This window comes from Bombus terrestris, chromosome 2, assembly GCF_910591885.1.
Source record: "Bombus terrestris chromosome 2, iyBomTerr1.2, whole genome shotgun sequence".
NCBI classification, from domain to species: Eukaryota; Metazoa; Arthropoda; class Insecta; order Hymenoptera; family Apidae; genus Bombus; species Bombus terrestris.
Genome location: NC_063270.1, coordinates 7,713,157 through 7,729,992, shown reverse-complemented (window position 1 = coordinate 7,729,992; position 16,836 = coordinate 7,713,157). Strand labels below are relative to the sequence as shown.

Below are 16,836 nucleotides of genomic sequence, written 5' to 3'. Positions count from 1 at the left end.
GCGTGCTAATTTCTTCAACCTAATTTCAGAACATACAGATAAGGCTAACTGTAGCGGAAGTAAACAATGAACAGGGTGTAAATTCGAAACCGTACTCCGTCGGACACGTTATCGTGGGACCTACGTCAGCAGGACGAGCATTCGTTCATTGGAGACAAATGTTGGCTGCTCAAAGACGCCCTGTCGCCATGTGGCATCCGCTCAGAAAATGAAAGGATCGCGTAGGATGTTGGCAAAGCGAATATATAATAAATCTGCACGGATTTAAAGTATACTGGGAGAACGGTAGGATTACGTAGACACGATGTTGTAGTAAGTCATCCGGATATTCGTCCGAGTTTTCAGCCGTTCACTTTTAAAAAGCATTAGATACTTTCCCATGCTTCAACGATTTTCTTTGAAATTAAAGCAACATTGCAAATTACGATATAGAAATTTCAATCTTTCAAATAGGAAAATTCTGATAAGCATTTTCGATTTTCGAGGTCTTCCTATTTTTGAGAATATTTCCATTCAAGAGAAAGAAGCTTGAGAAGGAAATGAAGTTACGTTTTTTCAAAATAGACCGTTCGAAACTGCGTGATCTTTTAGAATAACCCAATAATACACAGTATTAATTAATAGTCTATTTCCATTAACAAAAAGAATGTAGAAGAGAGAAACCTAGATAATTTTGTTGACCTTTGAAAGAAACGATCACGTACAATTCGTTGGATTTATTGTATATAAATTCGTGAATTTACAGGGTGCTGACAAACTTAAGGCCTCAATGCGAAAGATTTTTCTATTCACGTTACGATTACTTGTAAGTATTTTACCGAATGTCCAGCTTTCTCTCTTTAACCGTTCTCCTCTATGCTCTAACGAGGAAGCACACTCATAAACGTGTGGCAACACATTGCAAGCAGAAACATGACAATTCAACAAAATCTACAATTCATCGTTTTCGATTTGATGGTATAAAATTTTCAATGTCAAACTCGTATCCTATTGTACATGTACTAAATGGATGTACATGATATGTTGTTTCGTCTAATGATAAGATTCGAATTGACGGCTCCGTGATTAAAGCTCACATGGTTTGCTCCAACGTGAATCATGACACAAGGTTACCGTTAAAATGGAAGATAAACAAGTAAAATTGTAAGAAACGTGAGAATCAATCGGGATGTAACACGGAGCTGATATCAATCATTTCAGACTGATATATCGATATCAAAAGTCATCGTCAAGCACAAATCGCTGTAAGTTCTAAATGGATCCACATCGTTCTCCATACCGTGTGTCCCTCCACGAGGAAGGTTCGAACGAACTTTGTGACGAGATCGCCAGATTCTCGCTACGAGGCTCAAATATTTGTATCGAGATATCGTGTACGGCCGTCGAATGTCAGAGCCAAGGAATATCCTTTTTGCCTTTATTCGTCTGATTCATTGCACGAGTGGATTAAATATCAAATTGCATACGAAATTATGCACAAATCAACCCGTACGAATTAGCGATGGCATTAAAAAATGTGTTCTCCTCTTCTTTCTCAGTTTCTTTTCCTTTGGAAAGGAATACGCGTATAAACCGATACATTTTAAACAAGCTTAATCGAACCTTCCTTACGTGTATAAAGAAATGTCCACCAGAGACATCTTCTGTATGTATTCCGTATGTACTTATGTTGATATTAGTTAGAATGCAGATTATTTCTTTTTCGAGAGAAAAAAATTACCCTTTTCGGATAATCATCGTGTTCTTTAACGCCAGGATTATTTATTAGTTTTTGTACGATACTTGTAAGAAAAAGAAAACATGTTTTCTTTTCTTTTTTTTTTTTCGTGCCTCTATTCTGGCGTATCGATGTAATCTTGCTCGTTGTTCGTTGAATGACTGGCTACATAGTTACAGAGGAATAAAAGAAATTGAAGAAAAAAAAAAAGAAAAAAAAGAGCAAGTAAAAGAAACAAGAAATGTTGCGCCGCAATTAAAAGATTCATTGCGACGTTGAAAAATTTATGAACGATGGAAGCTCTGTTTCAGGGTTTTATCAAGATGTAAATGTTGTTGTTCCCAATGAACTGTTAATGTTTGTACAGAGTTTATTAACGACGTACTCGACGTGCAGAGCATTCTTTTCCAAACGTGGACGATTGATCGCAATTCTTGATTATATTCTTCTCCCCTCTAACGACCAACGATCATCCTTTTCATATTTCTTCTTCTACTTCTCCCTCTTCTTCTTCTTCTTCTGTTCCTTCTTTCTTCTCGGAGAGTCTGTCCATCTCTTTTTGTTATTTCATTTCGACGATCAAATGGTTATCCTCGATTCCTTTCTCCTCTTTCCTGTTCGCGTTCGTGACAGTACTTGGCACATGACCGAATTACACCATCTTCAAGCAATGCTTGGTCGATGCAAATCTGTTGTCGATTGTTTATACGTACACGGTACAGTTCATAGAAGAAATCTTACGTCGACTTAATCCTACAAAATTTGCACCATTACGATTCCATCGAGCGTTCGAGGTTACGATAATACTCGATTATTCCTGATATAATTGGACGCGTTATCATTTGGTCGGAATTATTTGTGCGGAATGTCATTGAAATTAGGAGAAGGTACGAAAACAAATATTCTTGTGATTTGACATGAAAAATGAATATTTTATTAAAATAATTTTCTTAGTCGTTAGTGTTAATTGATATTATCATCGTGATTGGATGATGCGTGCTGTTCGAAATACAGAAGAATGTTCATGGAAATCTTAATTTATAATTAACGATACGTTTATAGATCCGACAGAAATGGAAAACCACGCGATACTTCGACTAACGGGATCGTTAACGCAAATCGAACGAATTAGATAGCCTTTCGGACCTCATAGTCTATTCTATACCTATAAATTTTGTACCTCTTCGTACACGATAAAATTTAACAAACCTAACTCTTCGTATTACACGTACACATTACGCATACGCCACGTGTATATATACATATACAACATCTATATATATGTATAGTTACATTACGAGAGAATTTTACACTCTATATTATACATTTTTTGTCATAAATTGCCGACTATTTAAATCCATACTTATGAACTTATTCAGAATATTTTCTATCGCTAACTTACTATGGGACTAATATCGCTGAACTCTCATTAACTCCATAACTATATTTGTAAATTATCCATCGTGAACGATATGTATCTCTGCATCGTTTCATACAAAGTGGTCAGCGAGAACGATTGTGGTTAATTATTACGTGCATACCTCGATCGAAACTTGAACGATTTTTAATGCCGATGAAATAAACTATCAACAATCGATTCACGAAATATTGAGTATTTCTTCATTCTTCAAAATTCAAAAAATTGTACAAAATCAAGAGAAAGCATTCGCGGATAAAGGGAAATTTTGGATCGCAAGTTCGATCCAGATCGAGTCAAATCAATCGATTCCTCTTTTCCTTCAAATACAACTCGTAGATAGCTCTTAATGACAAAAAGACGGAAAAGAAAAACGAGAAAGAAAAGAATGGAAGAAAATGACTCGACGCGACGAAGCTAAATCAATTGGATCGTCCTCGCGTTCACTTTGTACTCATGAAACCGTACGTAGTACGTATGTATAATCTGTATACATGTAAGTCAAATTACCATTCAAAACACTGTTGTATATCAGCACAAAACTGATCTTTTATTCTTAATACCAACGTGGCGCACACGCGCCCGCACACACGCGTAGGTGGAATTGTTCACGTACGTCTGTCTGCGTCCGTGTACGCATATGTTACGGATACGTATTACTAAGTTTTACTGTTAAAAACTGGAATACATTGAACGTATGGCGCAGAACGATGAGACAGGGAGAGAACAATATTGAAGGCATTCAATAGCTTGCTTCTCGTTTACCAGAATTTAGTTTTGTCAGGGGCTAGCTATAGACGAAATTAAGAGAAACAGAGCGAACGAGAATAAAAGAGAGCGAGCGTAGAGTTGGAACGGGAGCGCGAGAGGGAGGGGGGCAGAGAGAGAGAGAGAGAGAGAGAGAGGGAAAGAAAGAAGCATGCAAGAGACAAGAGAAAATGAAAGTGAGAGGACGTGGACAAACGAGAGAATGTAAAGAGAACGCGAGGAAAGAATAGCGTGAAAGATAAGATAAGAACGAACGATCATCGGATAGGGGAAAGAAGGGAAAAAGGAGTGATGATGACAATAATAATGCCAATGCGATTCGTACTGCAAACGATACAGTTAACCACCTAAATAATAGAACTCGCCGATATGCATATATGTATGTATGTCTTAAATAAGTTTTATTAGTTATATTCAAAGAGTACTTTCTTATACTCTTGCTTAATTATGCGCGAGTTCAATTCAATATTTTACATTGTTAATCAATTCTATACACAGAATGTTCTATCTTGAAACATTCTATGTTTGTATAAACGTTATCATTTATTTTATCACGCCGATATAATATTTTCTCGCGTCACAGCTGTCTCACTCGTATCTTACGTTCTTTAGGGTATTCTTGATTTATATTCTAGATATTGTATCGTTAATCACGTATAAAATTTTTATTAATCAGAAAATCAGAATTCGTGAGAAAAGGAATTACGATGCCTTATAATTTAGAAATCGCGATCAGAATTGTAGGACGAATCGCAACGCGTAGCCGTTGCATGAGCGTATATGATTCATACAAAAATACTATAAAATTTAAATTGTTTTATATTTTTGTTACGCCTCTCTGTGATATAATAAGGGCACATTCACCTCACCCTGTATATGCATTGGTCTTTGTATCTTATCGACTAAGGTGAAACTTTATGAAGAACAATCCTTGCCAAGCCCTTCCTAATTACATTTCGGATTATGCTCGTGCGTACCGTCGCCAGATTCAAAAACCGAATAAAAAACCGTGCAAATTTAAACGATTATAAAAATATTCAAGCAAGTTGCTGACGCTATCCTGCTTAAATGAACTTAAGGGAATTGTTAAAGCGTTTATGTACTTCGACAGACACTGAATCGTTTAAAATAACCATATATAAAGTATTGGTAATGATTTTCAACGATCCATACCAATAAATGTTTTAATTTACAATAATTTTAATAATTATTGTTTTATCGATGTTAAGGAAAGAACAGTTACAAACAAATTAATTAAGAATCTGGAGAGGAATCTATTTCTCGCGAAAAAATTAATTCTCCCCCTTATGTTGGAAAAATCATTTTATTTGCTATTATTCAGTTTACAATAGAAGAGTAAACAGAACGAATGTAAACGAAAACTTAACAAAATCAATTCCGATAAAGTAATTTTGATTTATTCTGCCTCCAATTACTTGTTTCTAAACGAAATCTAAAAATAAATTACCCATATATCATTAAATAGTTCGATTCGATCGTGTATGTAATTTTACTCTTCAGTTTTTACGACCTCTTCATGTTACATTTAAAAGTATGGTATATTTAAAAGTATAAATTCATTGAGCAGAAAATATATATGGAAATTTGTATAGATTTAAAATTATTAATTTTAATAATAGTAACATATCCCTTAAGATAAGGTACGTTCGGGCTTGTGCTTGTGAAAGGTATAACGTGTATTGTTACACATTACATTATGCTATATTAATTATAAACAAACGAAAAACAACCTTACGCTAAAATCTGTGAAAGGAATATATTATAAATGAAAAGGTTAATCACTATACACAATCGTGTAATGTAACAAGTACACGGAGAATCACGTACTATTAACTATACATACATGATCATTGTTAATCATGGTTGCGATTCTATTTACACGATTCGTTTACTGAATAAATTCCAAACAAATATATTTAAAGTAACAACTAATGTCATCTATTTCATGATTATCACCTTGAATTCCTTTATAAATTTTTGTCTATTATATCCATATATAATTTTGCAAGTTGTCCTAATTTCAATCTTTAAATTACTTAAAATGAAGTGAATATTTTAAATTACATAAAATTGCAATTGTTAGTACTAATTACATAGTCGAAAGCAAAAAATTTACAAAATAAAATCAATTATTACATCAATTATCAAATTTATGATATTCTGCTATTAGAAAACGCATAAATAAACAGAACATAAAATATATCAACAATTTAGCGTTAGAGTGAAGGTAAATTATAACGAAATCGAAGGACATCTTGCGGTTAGAATACGTCAAAATTGCCAGTAAGACAGTTTATGCCCGAGATAAACTGTTTTCAACGTGTCTTTGTAACACACTTGATTCTGCATCTTAATCTTTAGAAATAATGAATAGATTTGAATACGCTGATTCTCGACTTCTTCCGAATGAAATTTATATAAGACGCGATGTTAGCATATGCATATACGATGGAGATATCAAGGTATGTATATTAATCGTAACATCAAAGTAAAACATAACCTTCGACTTTTTGACAGACAAATTTTGAAAGTGGTGAATTAGTACTTACCAGCCACAGATTTCTTTGGGGAAGACCTGGTGATATATCACGCGGTCATACATGCCTTTCATTATCCCTTCGTCATATAGTTTTCTTCGAGGAAGAAATTCCTGGACCATTTTCTTTTGGACGCAGTAAAAAAGTTGTTATACACCTTTCTGAAGCTCCAATCGGTATATTACAACTATTAGAAGAATATATTTGTAAATCAAACTATGTAATAATGCTTATACTACATTTTGCTTTACAGATAAAATGCCTGGTCCGTTGGATAATAGCGTATGTAACTATATTAAATTCTCGTTTAAAGAAGGTTTGGATCCAAATTTTCATACGCATTTGTCCGATGCTATTACGAGACGAATTTGGGAATTTACACCTATCATGCCTCTGGAACATCCTGATAGCAACACAAAAAATAGTAGAGATATTAATAAGCCTCTGCCACAAATAAAGACACGAACTGGTATCATAGGTATTGAAAGAAGCCTTCAGGAACAGCAGAAAGCAACAGACGAAAGCATATCAATGGCTTTTCAAGATCTTAAGAAGCTCATGGAAGTAGCCAAAGACATGGTTTCCATTTCAAAAACCATCTCGGCAAAAATACGGGTGACTCTCAACAAGATTACTTTGTAAAATTGACATTCATAATCAAAGACCATTGCAGGAGAGACAAGGAGACATCACAGAGGATGAAACGGTTAGATTTAAGTCCTATTTAATGAGTCTTGGCATTGATGACCCTGTTACCAGAGATGCGTATAAAAGTAGTAATGAATATTTCAAGCAATTGGCAAAACAACTTGCAAATATTTTAGAAGAGCCAATTAAAGTTAATATTCCTAGTAATCGTTACTAAATTTTTCATACATGATAAATATTTAAGTAATTTCATTCCACAGGAAGTTGGGGGAATGATAACATTAACAGATGTTTATTGTCGTGTAAACAGAGCTAGAGGCTTAGAACTTCTTTCACCAGAAGATTTACTAAATGCCAGTAGACAATTAGCATCTTTAGGTTTACCTATAGTATTGAGAGTGTTTGATAGCGGAGTTATGGTCCTTCAGTCACGATCACACGATGATAATGTCATAGTTGATATTATAGCAGATCTAGTAAGTAAATACGTTCAAACAGTTTTTGTATAAAACTTAACTTTATTTATTTTTTACAGATAAGAGAAAGAGGATCTCTAACAGCAGAAGAACTTGCTCAATCGGAGGGTATATCAGTCCTTTTAGCGCGCGAAAGACTGTTAGTGACTGAAAAAAGAGGAAAAGCATGTAGAGACGACACAATTGAAGCTTTAAGATTTTACCCTAATTTATTTTTGGAACAAAATGATTAACACTGCCAATTTGCTCACTGCCATCATATGTATTGCTTTCGTGATGTAAAAAATAACTTAAAATCTCTTATATTCTTTATGCTTTCACATATAGAATTGCATTATGTTGCAATATAAAATGAATCAAAACTAAATATTAAGCATTGCCATATATGCTATACCAACGATGCATCGATTTGAAAGGGAAACAAAATCTATAATGTATTCTTTGAAATCAATACTTATTTTAATCGGAAATAATTTTTGTAAATCTCCGAATGAGTAACTTATAAATATTACATTGAAACCAGTAAAATGTAATCATTAAGAATTCTTTATAAGAATATGTACATAAGTAAATATATTATTCAATATATGTATACGCATTTGTAAATAAATATTTTACTTGTTCCAATAACTCGAAATACTGTTTGCGAATTCGAGTGAATAAACCGAAAATAACGAGTATAAGTAAGTGAGATATCGATGATTACAGTTTATAATACACGTATAAATGTAACGTGTATTTATCGATGACACTCCATGAAACTAATTTTCAAGACTGGTAAAAATAACGATGGTATTTTCGCGAATATAAAATAAATACAATATCAAATATCTGCTTTCGTTTGTCAATTGTCAACGAATTATGAGAACAACTAAAAAAATTAAGCTTAACTTGCAACTGTAGTGACATATATTTAGTGGTTTTAACAAGTTGGTAGTAATATAAATTATTATAAACTGTTATAAGCATTGATGTACAATTATAAGAAGATCACAGTCATGAATTGGTCGTAAATAACATCAAATTAATAATTACGAGGTAATATCTGCACCATAGCAGATATTAAAAGTTATTGAAAAGTATTGGTTATTTAAGAATTCTGTGTACAAGTTAGTGAAAAATAAACTAGGGACATAGTGCCTAATTCTCCCGCCGTGTGAAATCAATTTTTTAAGACGTTAATCTCTTAAGTGAAGATTGGTCAATACAAAAGTGGAAATTAAGATATTAATTTGATAAGTTTACTATAGTAACGCGAAATTGTTTATGAAAATCAGCAATTAACTAACAATTAGTAGCCAATGGTTGAATCCGTTGCAATACATCACGTGATCATCTCGTTCACTACACTCACTCGACTCGTTCGACAAACTTTACAATTTTAGTTTAAGGTTAGAATAAGAAAAAGATATTTTTATCGCGGTATAAAGAGCGTTGTCTACAATTGTAATGTCACAGCGATATGATTGAGTGAATCTCTTGAAATTCGGAATACGCTATGTTTCTTTTTTATCATAAACGATATAAATGTTAATAATATTTATACGTTATTGAGCGTGTTCGTTATACCTTCAAGAAAATAAAACTCACTGACGTACAAAATGGCTTTACCTCCAAACTATAAGCAAGTGGCAATGGCTACTTCAAATATTGTTGCATCTAATCGTAAGTGTTGTTAACTTTAAATTGTTTAATTATCTTAAATACCGTTTTTCCTTTTTAATTTGTACGTATTAAAAAAAGAAAAAGAAATATGTTATATATATATATATAATTGCTACATTTCAGAAAGACTTAGAGCCTCTGGTGGAAGTAGTAGTAGTTCAACTAATAGCGTAAGTAAATTTCTTATGTAAATGAGCTTATACACATTTCAAAATGTAAAACTAATTTTTATAACAATCTATAGAAAGATGCACAAAGCCCATTCATTCAAACGCCTCATAGTCATCCAGGATTTACACCACAAAAAGTTGGGAAAAATACAAACGTACGTACTTTTTAAATATATAATATAAATATTTAATAAAGTCATATTAAAATTGTAACACTACTTTTATAAATCTGTCAAAATTTTATTTCATGCTAATATCGAGTAGGCTGATTCCCGTATGCCCAAACCACCCAAGCCACCAGAAAAACCTCTTATGCCTTATATGAGATATAGTAGAAAAGTTTGGGATCAAGTGAAAGCTCAAAATCCAGAATTAAAATTATGGGAAATAGGAAAGATTATTGGACAGATGTGGAGAGATTTACCAGAGGAGGATAAAACAGAATTTATCGAAGAATATGAAGCTGAAAAGGTAAAGAGCATATATATGGGTATTATTTTTATACAACTGTAAAACTAGTTATTAATACTACTTGAATTTCAATAGGTTGAGTATGAGAAAAGTTTGAAAACTTATCACAACTCGCCTGCGTACTTAGCTTACATCGCAGCTAAAAATAGAGGAAAATCTGGTAAATATTTTACATTAGTAAGTAAATAAATACACTACTTATTTATATTACATTCTTAGTACAATATATCGTTATTTTTATCATAGCATTATGCGCCGCACAACAAAATAATGATGATCGAGAAAGTCATGAACGTTCTTCAGGCAGTACCAAAGGACAAGCAGCGCAAGATAGAAGAATAGATATTTTACCTGCAGAAGATGATGATGGTATATAAATTTATATAATTCGGACAAGTAAAAGTTATATAAATGACTTTTTTATTTTGCAGATCAAGATGATGGATATTCCGTAAAACACGTTGCGTACTCTCGATATACTCGAAACCATCGTCTTATTAACGAGATATTTAGTGATACTGTAGTTCCGGATGTTCGCTCGGTTGTTACTACACAACGAATGCAAGTATTACGCCGTCAAGTACAGTCTTTAACAATGCATCAGGTATATACATACAATAAAAGAGAAGTTAATTTTTAATTATATTAATATAATATATATTATTTTAGCTACTATATTGTGGCATTAAATGTTACAGAAAAAGCTCGAAGCTGAATTACAACAAATAGAAGAAAAATTTGAAGCAAAGAAACGTAAATTTATCGAGACAAGCGAAATATTTCAAGAAGAATTGAAGAAGGTAGGTTATTATTTTTAATAAGATATGTTCCTTTAATTATTATTTGATAATTATTCAAATACCGAAGCCAAAATGCCTCTTTTAGCATTGTAAACCAGCTGTAGATGAAGAAACATTCAATAAGATGGTGGAACGACAATACGAAGCGCTTAGGCGAGATAGATTAAAAGGTGCAGAAGAAAATCGCTCGGATGGACCTGCATCCAGCGAATCAACTCCAAATTCTACTCCTACTCCAACTCCTGCTCCTATTAACGATGAAACACCATCCGATGTAAGTACTACCTGTAACAATTGTTATTATTGATGCACAAGTATCGTTATGCATTACTATTTCCTTGTAGGTTCCTGATCATGATGCAATGGATAAAAAGACAAATGGAACTGAAAAACTTAATAATGAAATTAAAAAGGAAACATCCTCACCACCATATACTGAAAATAAAGCAGAACCTTCATCAGCTCAAGGAAATTCTAATCAACATACATCCAATTCTGGAATGTACAGTGGAACTATTAGTCCACTACAGCAACAGCAGCAACAACAAGCTCCGCCGCCGCCGCCGCCACCACCACCACCACCAGCACAACAGCAGCAGCAGCAGCAACAACAACAACCACCACCACAGTCTTCACAACCGCAATCGCAACAGCAGCCACCACCACCAACTCAACATCATCAACAACCACCACCAATTCAACATCAACAACAACCACCACCACCACCACCAACTCAACATCAACAGCATCCACAACAACAACAACAGCCACCAACGCAACAATCACAACCATCTTCTTTACAATCACAGCAACCTACTATTATTACTACTACTACTGCTACTACCACTACTACTGCTGCTACTACTACTACAGCAGCAGTTTCTGCTAACACTAATGCACCTGCAAATGCAACTGCAAATACGCCGAATATGCCTCCTGTTTCTTCGCCAGCTCCTCCTATACAACATAATCCTCATCAACAAGGAATGTTAGCTAATCACTCAATACCACCTCATCAGGGAACCCAGGGAACACAGGTGCTTCCACCTCAAGGACCAGTTTCTAATCCACATACACCGCAAATGATTCCACCGAATCAAGGCTACAGTCAGCAATATCAACCAGGACCTACTCAGCAGGCTCAAAATGTTCCACTAGCTCCAAGACCTCCTCATCCATCCTATGCTTATTCTCAACAACAACCATATCATCAACCATATCCTCAATACGCACATCCGTATTACCATCAACCATATTCGCAATATTCCCCACATACTATGGGCCGTCCTCACGCCCATGGTCCTCACAGCCCGCACAGTCCTCATTATCATCCACAATCTCCTCATGCCGTTGGCGAAAATAATACTACTAACAACAGCGTACCGAGTTCAAGCAACACTTCCGCACCAACTTCCGATGCTAGTAATTCATCTTACTCTTCAGCATCGGGACATTGTGAAAATGAACGTTCCGTTCCTTCAGAAAATCAAGAAGGCCAAGCAGATATTAAATCAGGATCTGGTTAATTATTTTTTATAACCACATACTATTCTATCTATTCCCTTATAGATTTCCCTTGATTTTATGTAAACTGTAAAATTACATCGATTACATCGATGCATTTAAACAGTTGTAATAAATTTGTCATATGCATTCAGTTTGTACAATAAAGATGCATTGTCAATCTTTCATTTTTATTTATAAGAGTAATTTCGTAATTGGAATTATCACTTCACAGCACATCTCATCTTTAAAAATGTTACAAAGTGCATTCATACAATGATCAATATGTCCGTATAATATGCCTTTGGCAATATACATCAGTCTTCTATTTCACAGATTTCATTTGCCAAAGTCCATCATTTAAGTAATGACAATTTTCTATGCCTATTCCTTTGTTCACCTTAACTCTGTAAATAACATCGTTATGATGCAAGGAGCAGTCTTCATATTTTTTACACATTCTATACTAGGTTTCCTTTACTTACATATCATCTGTTGACAATGTAGTAACACCCACAGCTAAAGCATGTTGCTTACCCTCTGCCATAACAGCCTATAATTCAAGTTAAGAATTTAATATGCTCAATTAATTTTGGGAACTGGTAAACAACCTCATTCAAGTTATTTCAACAAAGGATACAACGACTGTTCCCTTTTCTACGGGTGTCATCTTTGCACCTTTCGACGTTAAACCAGGACACATAATGTTAGCTCCACTAAGAACAAACCTGATAGCACCTTTATCAACTTGTTCCATTGGTAAAAAAAATGGGTCTAGAATGTTTAAATTTTGTGTCGAAGCAAAATAAATTGTAAAATACAACACTATTTTGTTTGAAATTAACTTTCTATTAATTAAACTTTGTTTCATCTTATTTATCGTAGAAAGATATCGCTTACATTTGTGTAACAATCTTAAAGTAGGCATCCAAGGTCCTTCACGTTGACGAAAGAACAAAAGATCTCCTGCTGCATTTACTATAATCTCTATATGGTCGTGACTAATCACAAAATAAACATAAACAAAATCAACTAATACTAAACGTAAAATCCATTACTTTTGAGAAAGTTTACCATTTTATAATTCGAAAAGCATCTTTCTTTGGAACGATAGCATCTATATGACCGTCTAAGTGGGGATAAAGCTCTAAAAGCTTCGAACGAATTCCTTTTTGAACCGATGATTTCAGTTGTTGTATACCAGAAACACTATCTTTTTCGTCGAATCTAATAAGACACCGAAAGCAATATCATTATATTATTATTGTTAGAAAAAGGTTATGTTCTTATAAGAGACAGAACGTCATACATACTTTTTAAACATTTTTCTCCCCTTTATAAAATAATATCGAACGTTGCAGAATTAGCGTATTAGTTTACAAAAAACTACATTCAATTACTTATTAATTCTCGATGTCAATTCTAATTTTTCAAAAGTTTAAAGGATAACCGGTATATGCAACGCGTGAATTTCAAGCTGCAGTACTATATAAATACAAATACCGATCAATGCATGTACATTGACACGTAAGTGTATATATATATATATATATATATATATATATATATATATATATAAAATCGTGAAATATAATTATACGAGGGAAAGTTAGTTTTCTTTTTACATACTAGATTATAGAATGTAAGAATGTAATATCTTAGATTTACACTTATTTCGAATTTTACTGGCTACTGTAATTACATACTTGCTGGTTATAATTTTTCAAAGCTTCACTTCTCTAAGGGTCTAGTTAGGGAATAGTAATAGCTCTGCTAAAACTACATGGAAGACTATAGGGAAATAAGACTATGTCGTCGCGAAAGGATAGAACAAGGACGATTCGCTAATCGGGTCTTTTATACGGGTTAAATTTAAATTTTGAAAGTACCAGAATGGTTTATTGTAAACGGGTAGTGTGGACGATCTGAGCTCTACGTAGTTCATGACCGACATCTTGTCCGCGGTGACTCTCGGCTGTCGTACGAGCGTATTTTTGATAGTTGCGGAATCTTCCGCATGGTGGAAGCTGCGTAAGATACTTTTGTATCTGGAAGTTTAGCATAAAGGTATGTCGATCGCAGATTGATATACTCATAAAAGGATTAAGATAAATATAATAGGCGAAAGGTAATTCTAGTTGTCATGTTATAGGTTATAGGTTATACCGGTTTGTTTCCTTTAGTATAAATTGGCGGCGAGCATGTTTAGACGGTCCAGATAGAGAAGTAGACTGTGACAAGTGGAATGACGACGAGAAGCAATAGGAGGACTAATGAGAAGAAGGAAAGCAGCTTGTTTTATCGCTGACAATGAGAAATCTCTTGAATATCTCATTGGCTGCGTGCAAGCGTGGAAGAAAAAGTGTGAAATAAAGCAAGAAGTAGCAGGGAGAAGTAGCGCGTGAATGTGTAAATAAGAATGTGTAAATGAAAGCGTTAATGAAAGTGTTTGAAAATGTGAAGCGTTCTGCGTAAAGCAGGTAGTGATAAAAGCAAAGTGAAGTATAGGGTGAAAGGACTAAGTGTGTAATAAAAATGCGTAAATGAAATAAACGCATATCTAATCTGGAGGTGCGAAAGATGGAGAGGGAAATGTAATAACGATGTTGATTCAGCATGAGAGTTTGTCGAAACATGGGTTAACTTTGTGAAAATTGTGAAATATGTATAAAGATCGTAGGTTAGACGCGTGGAAGTTGACATAGGTAAGAAAAGAGTTAAAAGGGAGTATAAAATGATATAACAGGTAATACGTAATGCAATATAGTTTTAATTAATTAAAGACTAAAGAATAAATAAAGATACGTTTAGAAGATGTATATACGTGTTGTTTATTTGGCCATTGACCATAAATTGTGAAATTAGGGTTGACATATAGATGATATATAGAATAGTTTTGAAAGGTTAACCTCTTAGATACGATAGGCCACTATAGTGACTTCCGCGGATGTCGTCTTATATTACGACGCGTCACTTTAGCGGCTTTCGCGAACCTCTTGTTATATTAAGACGCGCCACAATAGTGGCTCACTCTACCAACTCTTTTGCCCACCGTTTGAACTAAATGATCTTTTTCATTTGTCTTGCTTCACACTTCTTTTTCCCTCACAACGTTTTATAACAGTGTTAACGATAGACAGACAGAATATATAGTCTTTGTTTTTGACACGCCAGTGTCAGGTATCAATTGTTGCTTTCCATTAAAATAAATATACCAATTACTAGATGCTCTTTTTAACATACCGATCCGTATCCTTATAATTTTTTTTTTTGAATCTTCAATATTAAAATGTCGCTTCAAAATAGAAAATGGAGAGCAATGTGAAAAACAATATCGCGCTATGAGCGTGAAAATTGTGTCGTACCGTGCTTTAAAATATATCATACTCAGTTGTATTATATAATGTTAAAGTATATGCATCATATCTTTAAGAAAAAGTATAATTTAGTTATCAAACATTTCCTTCCAATGTGCTTGCGTAAGCAACTTTCTCTCGGGAGCGGCTAGAACCCTTCCGCATCCACCAACTTTTTTCTTATCCAATTAGAAGTAATCACTATTGCCCTCACTTTCCTAGTCAAAATTGCCATCAATGAATCCGATAGTCCTGTGCACTAGACACACCTATTAATAACTTTCCTCCGCTACAATATCGTCACCGAACTTCACTGGCTTTCCATCTTTAGATCAATAAATATCTCTTGATTGGTTTTCCATGCGTTGATCAGTCAACATCTTAACTGGATTATCAGTCTTAGATCAGTCATCTGTCTATCTTATCTATACGCACCGAACGTAACTGTCTATGTCTAAAATGTTGTTGGAATAAAGTGTATATTCTAACCTGTTACTTCAATGTTATAACCAGTTCAACCACCTCTATTATCGTAAACGAAATAGGGGATCGATTATTTTGTAGCGTCGATTATCTAATCGTAAAGGAAATTTACAACTCCCGTTGGCGCGCTTCCTCGCGAACGCGTCTCTCCGCGAACGGTCGAGCAAAGTGTATAACTTAACAGGATGTATTTAAAATATTTCTTAGATGAAAAGATAGAAGAAGAAAAAGGCCGTGGTTGTGGGAATAATGGATCAGCCATAAATGTAGGTTTAAGCAAGCGACACGTAAAGAGCCCGATTAGCTTTGCGATAAGGTGTCGGACTCGTACTTTCTTTTTTATTTTTCTGTTTTATTTTTTTTAAATTACAATTACAAATTACAAACGTTATTAAATAAAACAATGTAAGTACATAAATTAATAATTCACCTAAAAATCTCATTAACATAATCTTATATTAGAAACAGAATTAGAGCAGAACTATCTGAATGAAAATATCAAAATTACATGTATATTTAATGATTAATGTAATTGTTGAATAACGGTATATGCTTGGAATGAAGTTGAGAAAGTTTATTAATCGATATAAAATATTCTGTCGAGTTGCAAAAATTAACAATGTTGTAAAATATCCAACTTTATACAATATTAATTCACTCTCTAAGGAATTGGTGAAGCTTCCTTAGATCCTGTACTAAATGTTTCCTGCATAATAGTTCCTAAATTATGTGTAGCCAAAATTATGCGAATATTCATGGCGTGGCCCCTGTACGTGATCAACGCCTTCAACAGCCTTCCCTGGA

At 33.9% G+C, this 16,836-nt stretch overlaps 4 protein-coding genes and 1 long non-coding RNA gene across 7 annotated transcripts in view; 4 read left to right on the top strand and 1 right to left on the bottom strand.

Moving 5' to 3' along the window:
• The window catches only part of LOC100651631, a 62,122-nt gene extending 56,267 nt beyond the window's left edge, over positions 1-5,855 (top strand). For both annotated transcript variants that reach the window (XM_003393593.4, XM_048411730.1), the window contains one exon: positions 30-5,855. In XM_003393593.4, the coding sequence (XP_003393641.2) occupies positions 30-212 (183 nt within the window). In that variant the 3' untranslated portion in view covers positions 213-5,855. The remainder of the gene's footprint in view (positions 1-29) is intronic.
• Positions 5,856-6,153: 298 nt separating this feature from the next.
• Positions 6,154-8,176, top strand: LOC100651513 (vacuolar protein-sorting-associated protein 36). 2 transcript variants are annotated; one of them, XM_012316560.3, is made up of 6 exons: positions 6,154-6,385; positions 6,441-6,636; positions 6,714-7,075; positions 7,134-7,166; positions 7,369-7,584; positions 7,644-8,176. In XM_012316560.3, exons 1-6 carry the CDS (start codon positions 6,290-6,292, stop codon positions 7,815-7,817), a joined length of 1,077 nt encoding a protein of 358 aa, XP_012171950.2. In that variant the 5' UTR covers positions 6,154-6,289; the 3' UTR covers positions 7,818-8,176. The 2 variants fall into 2 exon arrangements, with proteins under 2 accessions (XP_012171950.2, XP_003393640.2); XM_003393592.4 differs by having other exon boundaries at positions 6,158-6,385; positions 7,134-7,298.
• Positions 8,177-8,842: 666 nt separating this feature from the next.
• On the top strand, positions 8,843-12,387 carry LOC100651274 (bromodomain-containing protein 4). Its single transcript, XM_003393590.4, has 10 exons — positions 8,843-9,249; positions 9,373-9,419; positions 9,494-9,574; positions 9,684-9,890; positions 9,966-10,050; positions 10,137-10,259; positions 10,322-10,494; positions 10,589-10,690; positions 10,776-10,964; positions 11,035-12,387. Exons 1-10 carry the CDS (start codon positions 9,186-9,188, stop codon positions 12,214-12,216), a joined length of 2,253 nt encoding a protein of 750 aa, XP_003393638.2. The 5' UTR covers positions 8,843-9,185; the 3' UTR covers positions 12,217-12,387.
• Positions 12,364-13,725, bottom strand: LOC100651395 (malignant T-cell-amplified sequence 1 homolog). Its single transcript, XM_003393591.4, has 6 exons — positions 13,507-13,725; positions 13,268-13,420; positions 13,094-13,194; positions 12,834-12,967; positions 12,679-12,746; positions 12,364-12,600 (listed from the first exon to the last, which is right to left on the bottom strand). The coding sequence occupies exons 1-6, from the start codon at positions 13,515-13,517 to the stop codon at positions 12,519-12,521; spliced, it is 549 nt and encodes a 182-aa protein (XP_003393639.1). The 5' UTR covers positions 13,518-13,725; the 3' UTR covers positions 12,364-12,518.
• Positions 13,726-14,126: 401 nt separating this feature from the next.
• On the top strand, positions 14,127-15,012 carry LOC125386280. Its single transcript, XR_007226284.1, has 2 exons — positions 14,127-14,260; positions 14,346-15,012. It is a non-coding gene; the product is annotated as an uncharacterized LOC125386280 (long non-coding RNA).
• Positions 15,013-16,836: the final 1,824 nt, after the last annotated feature.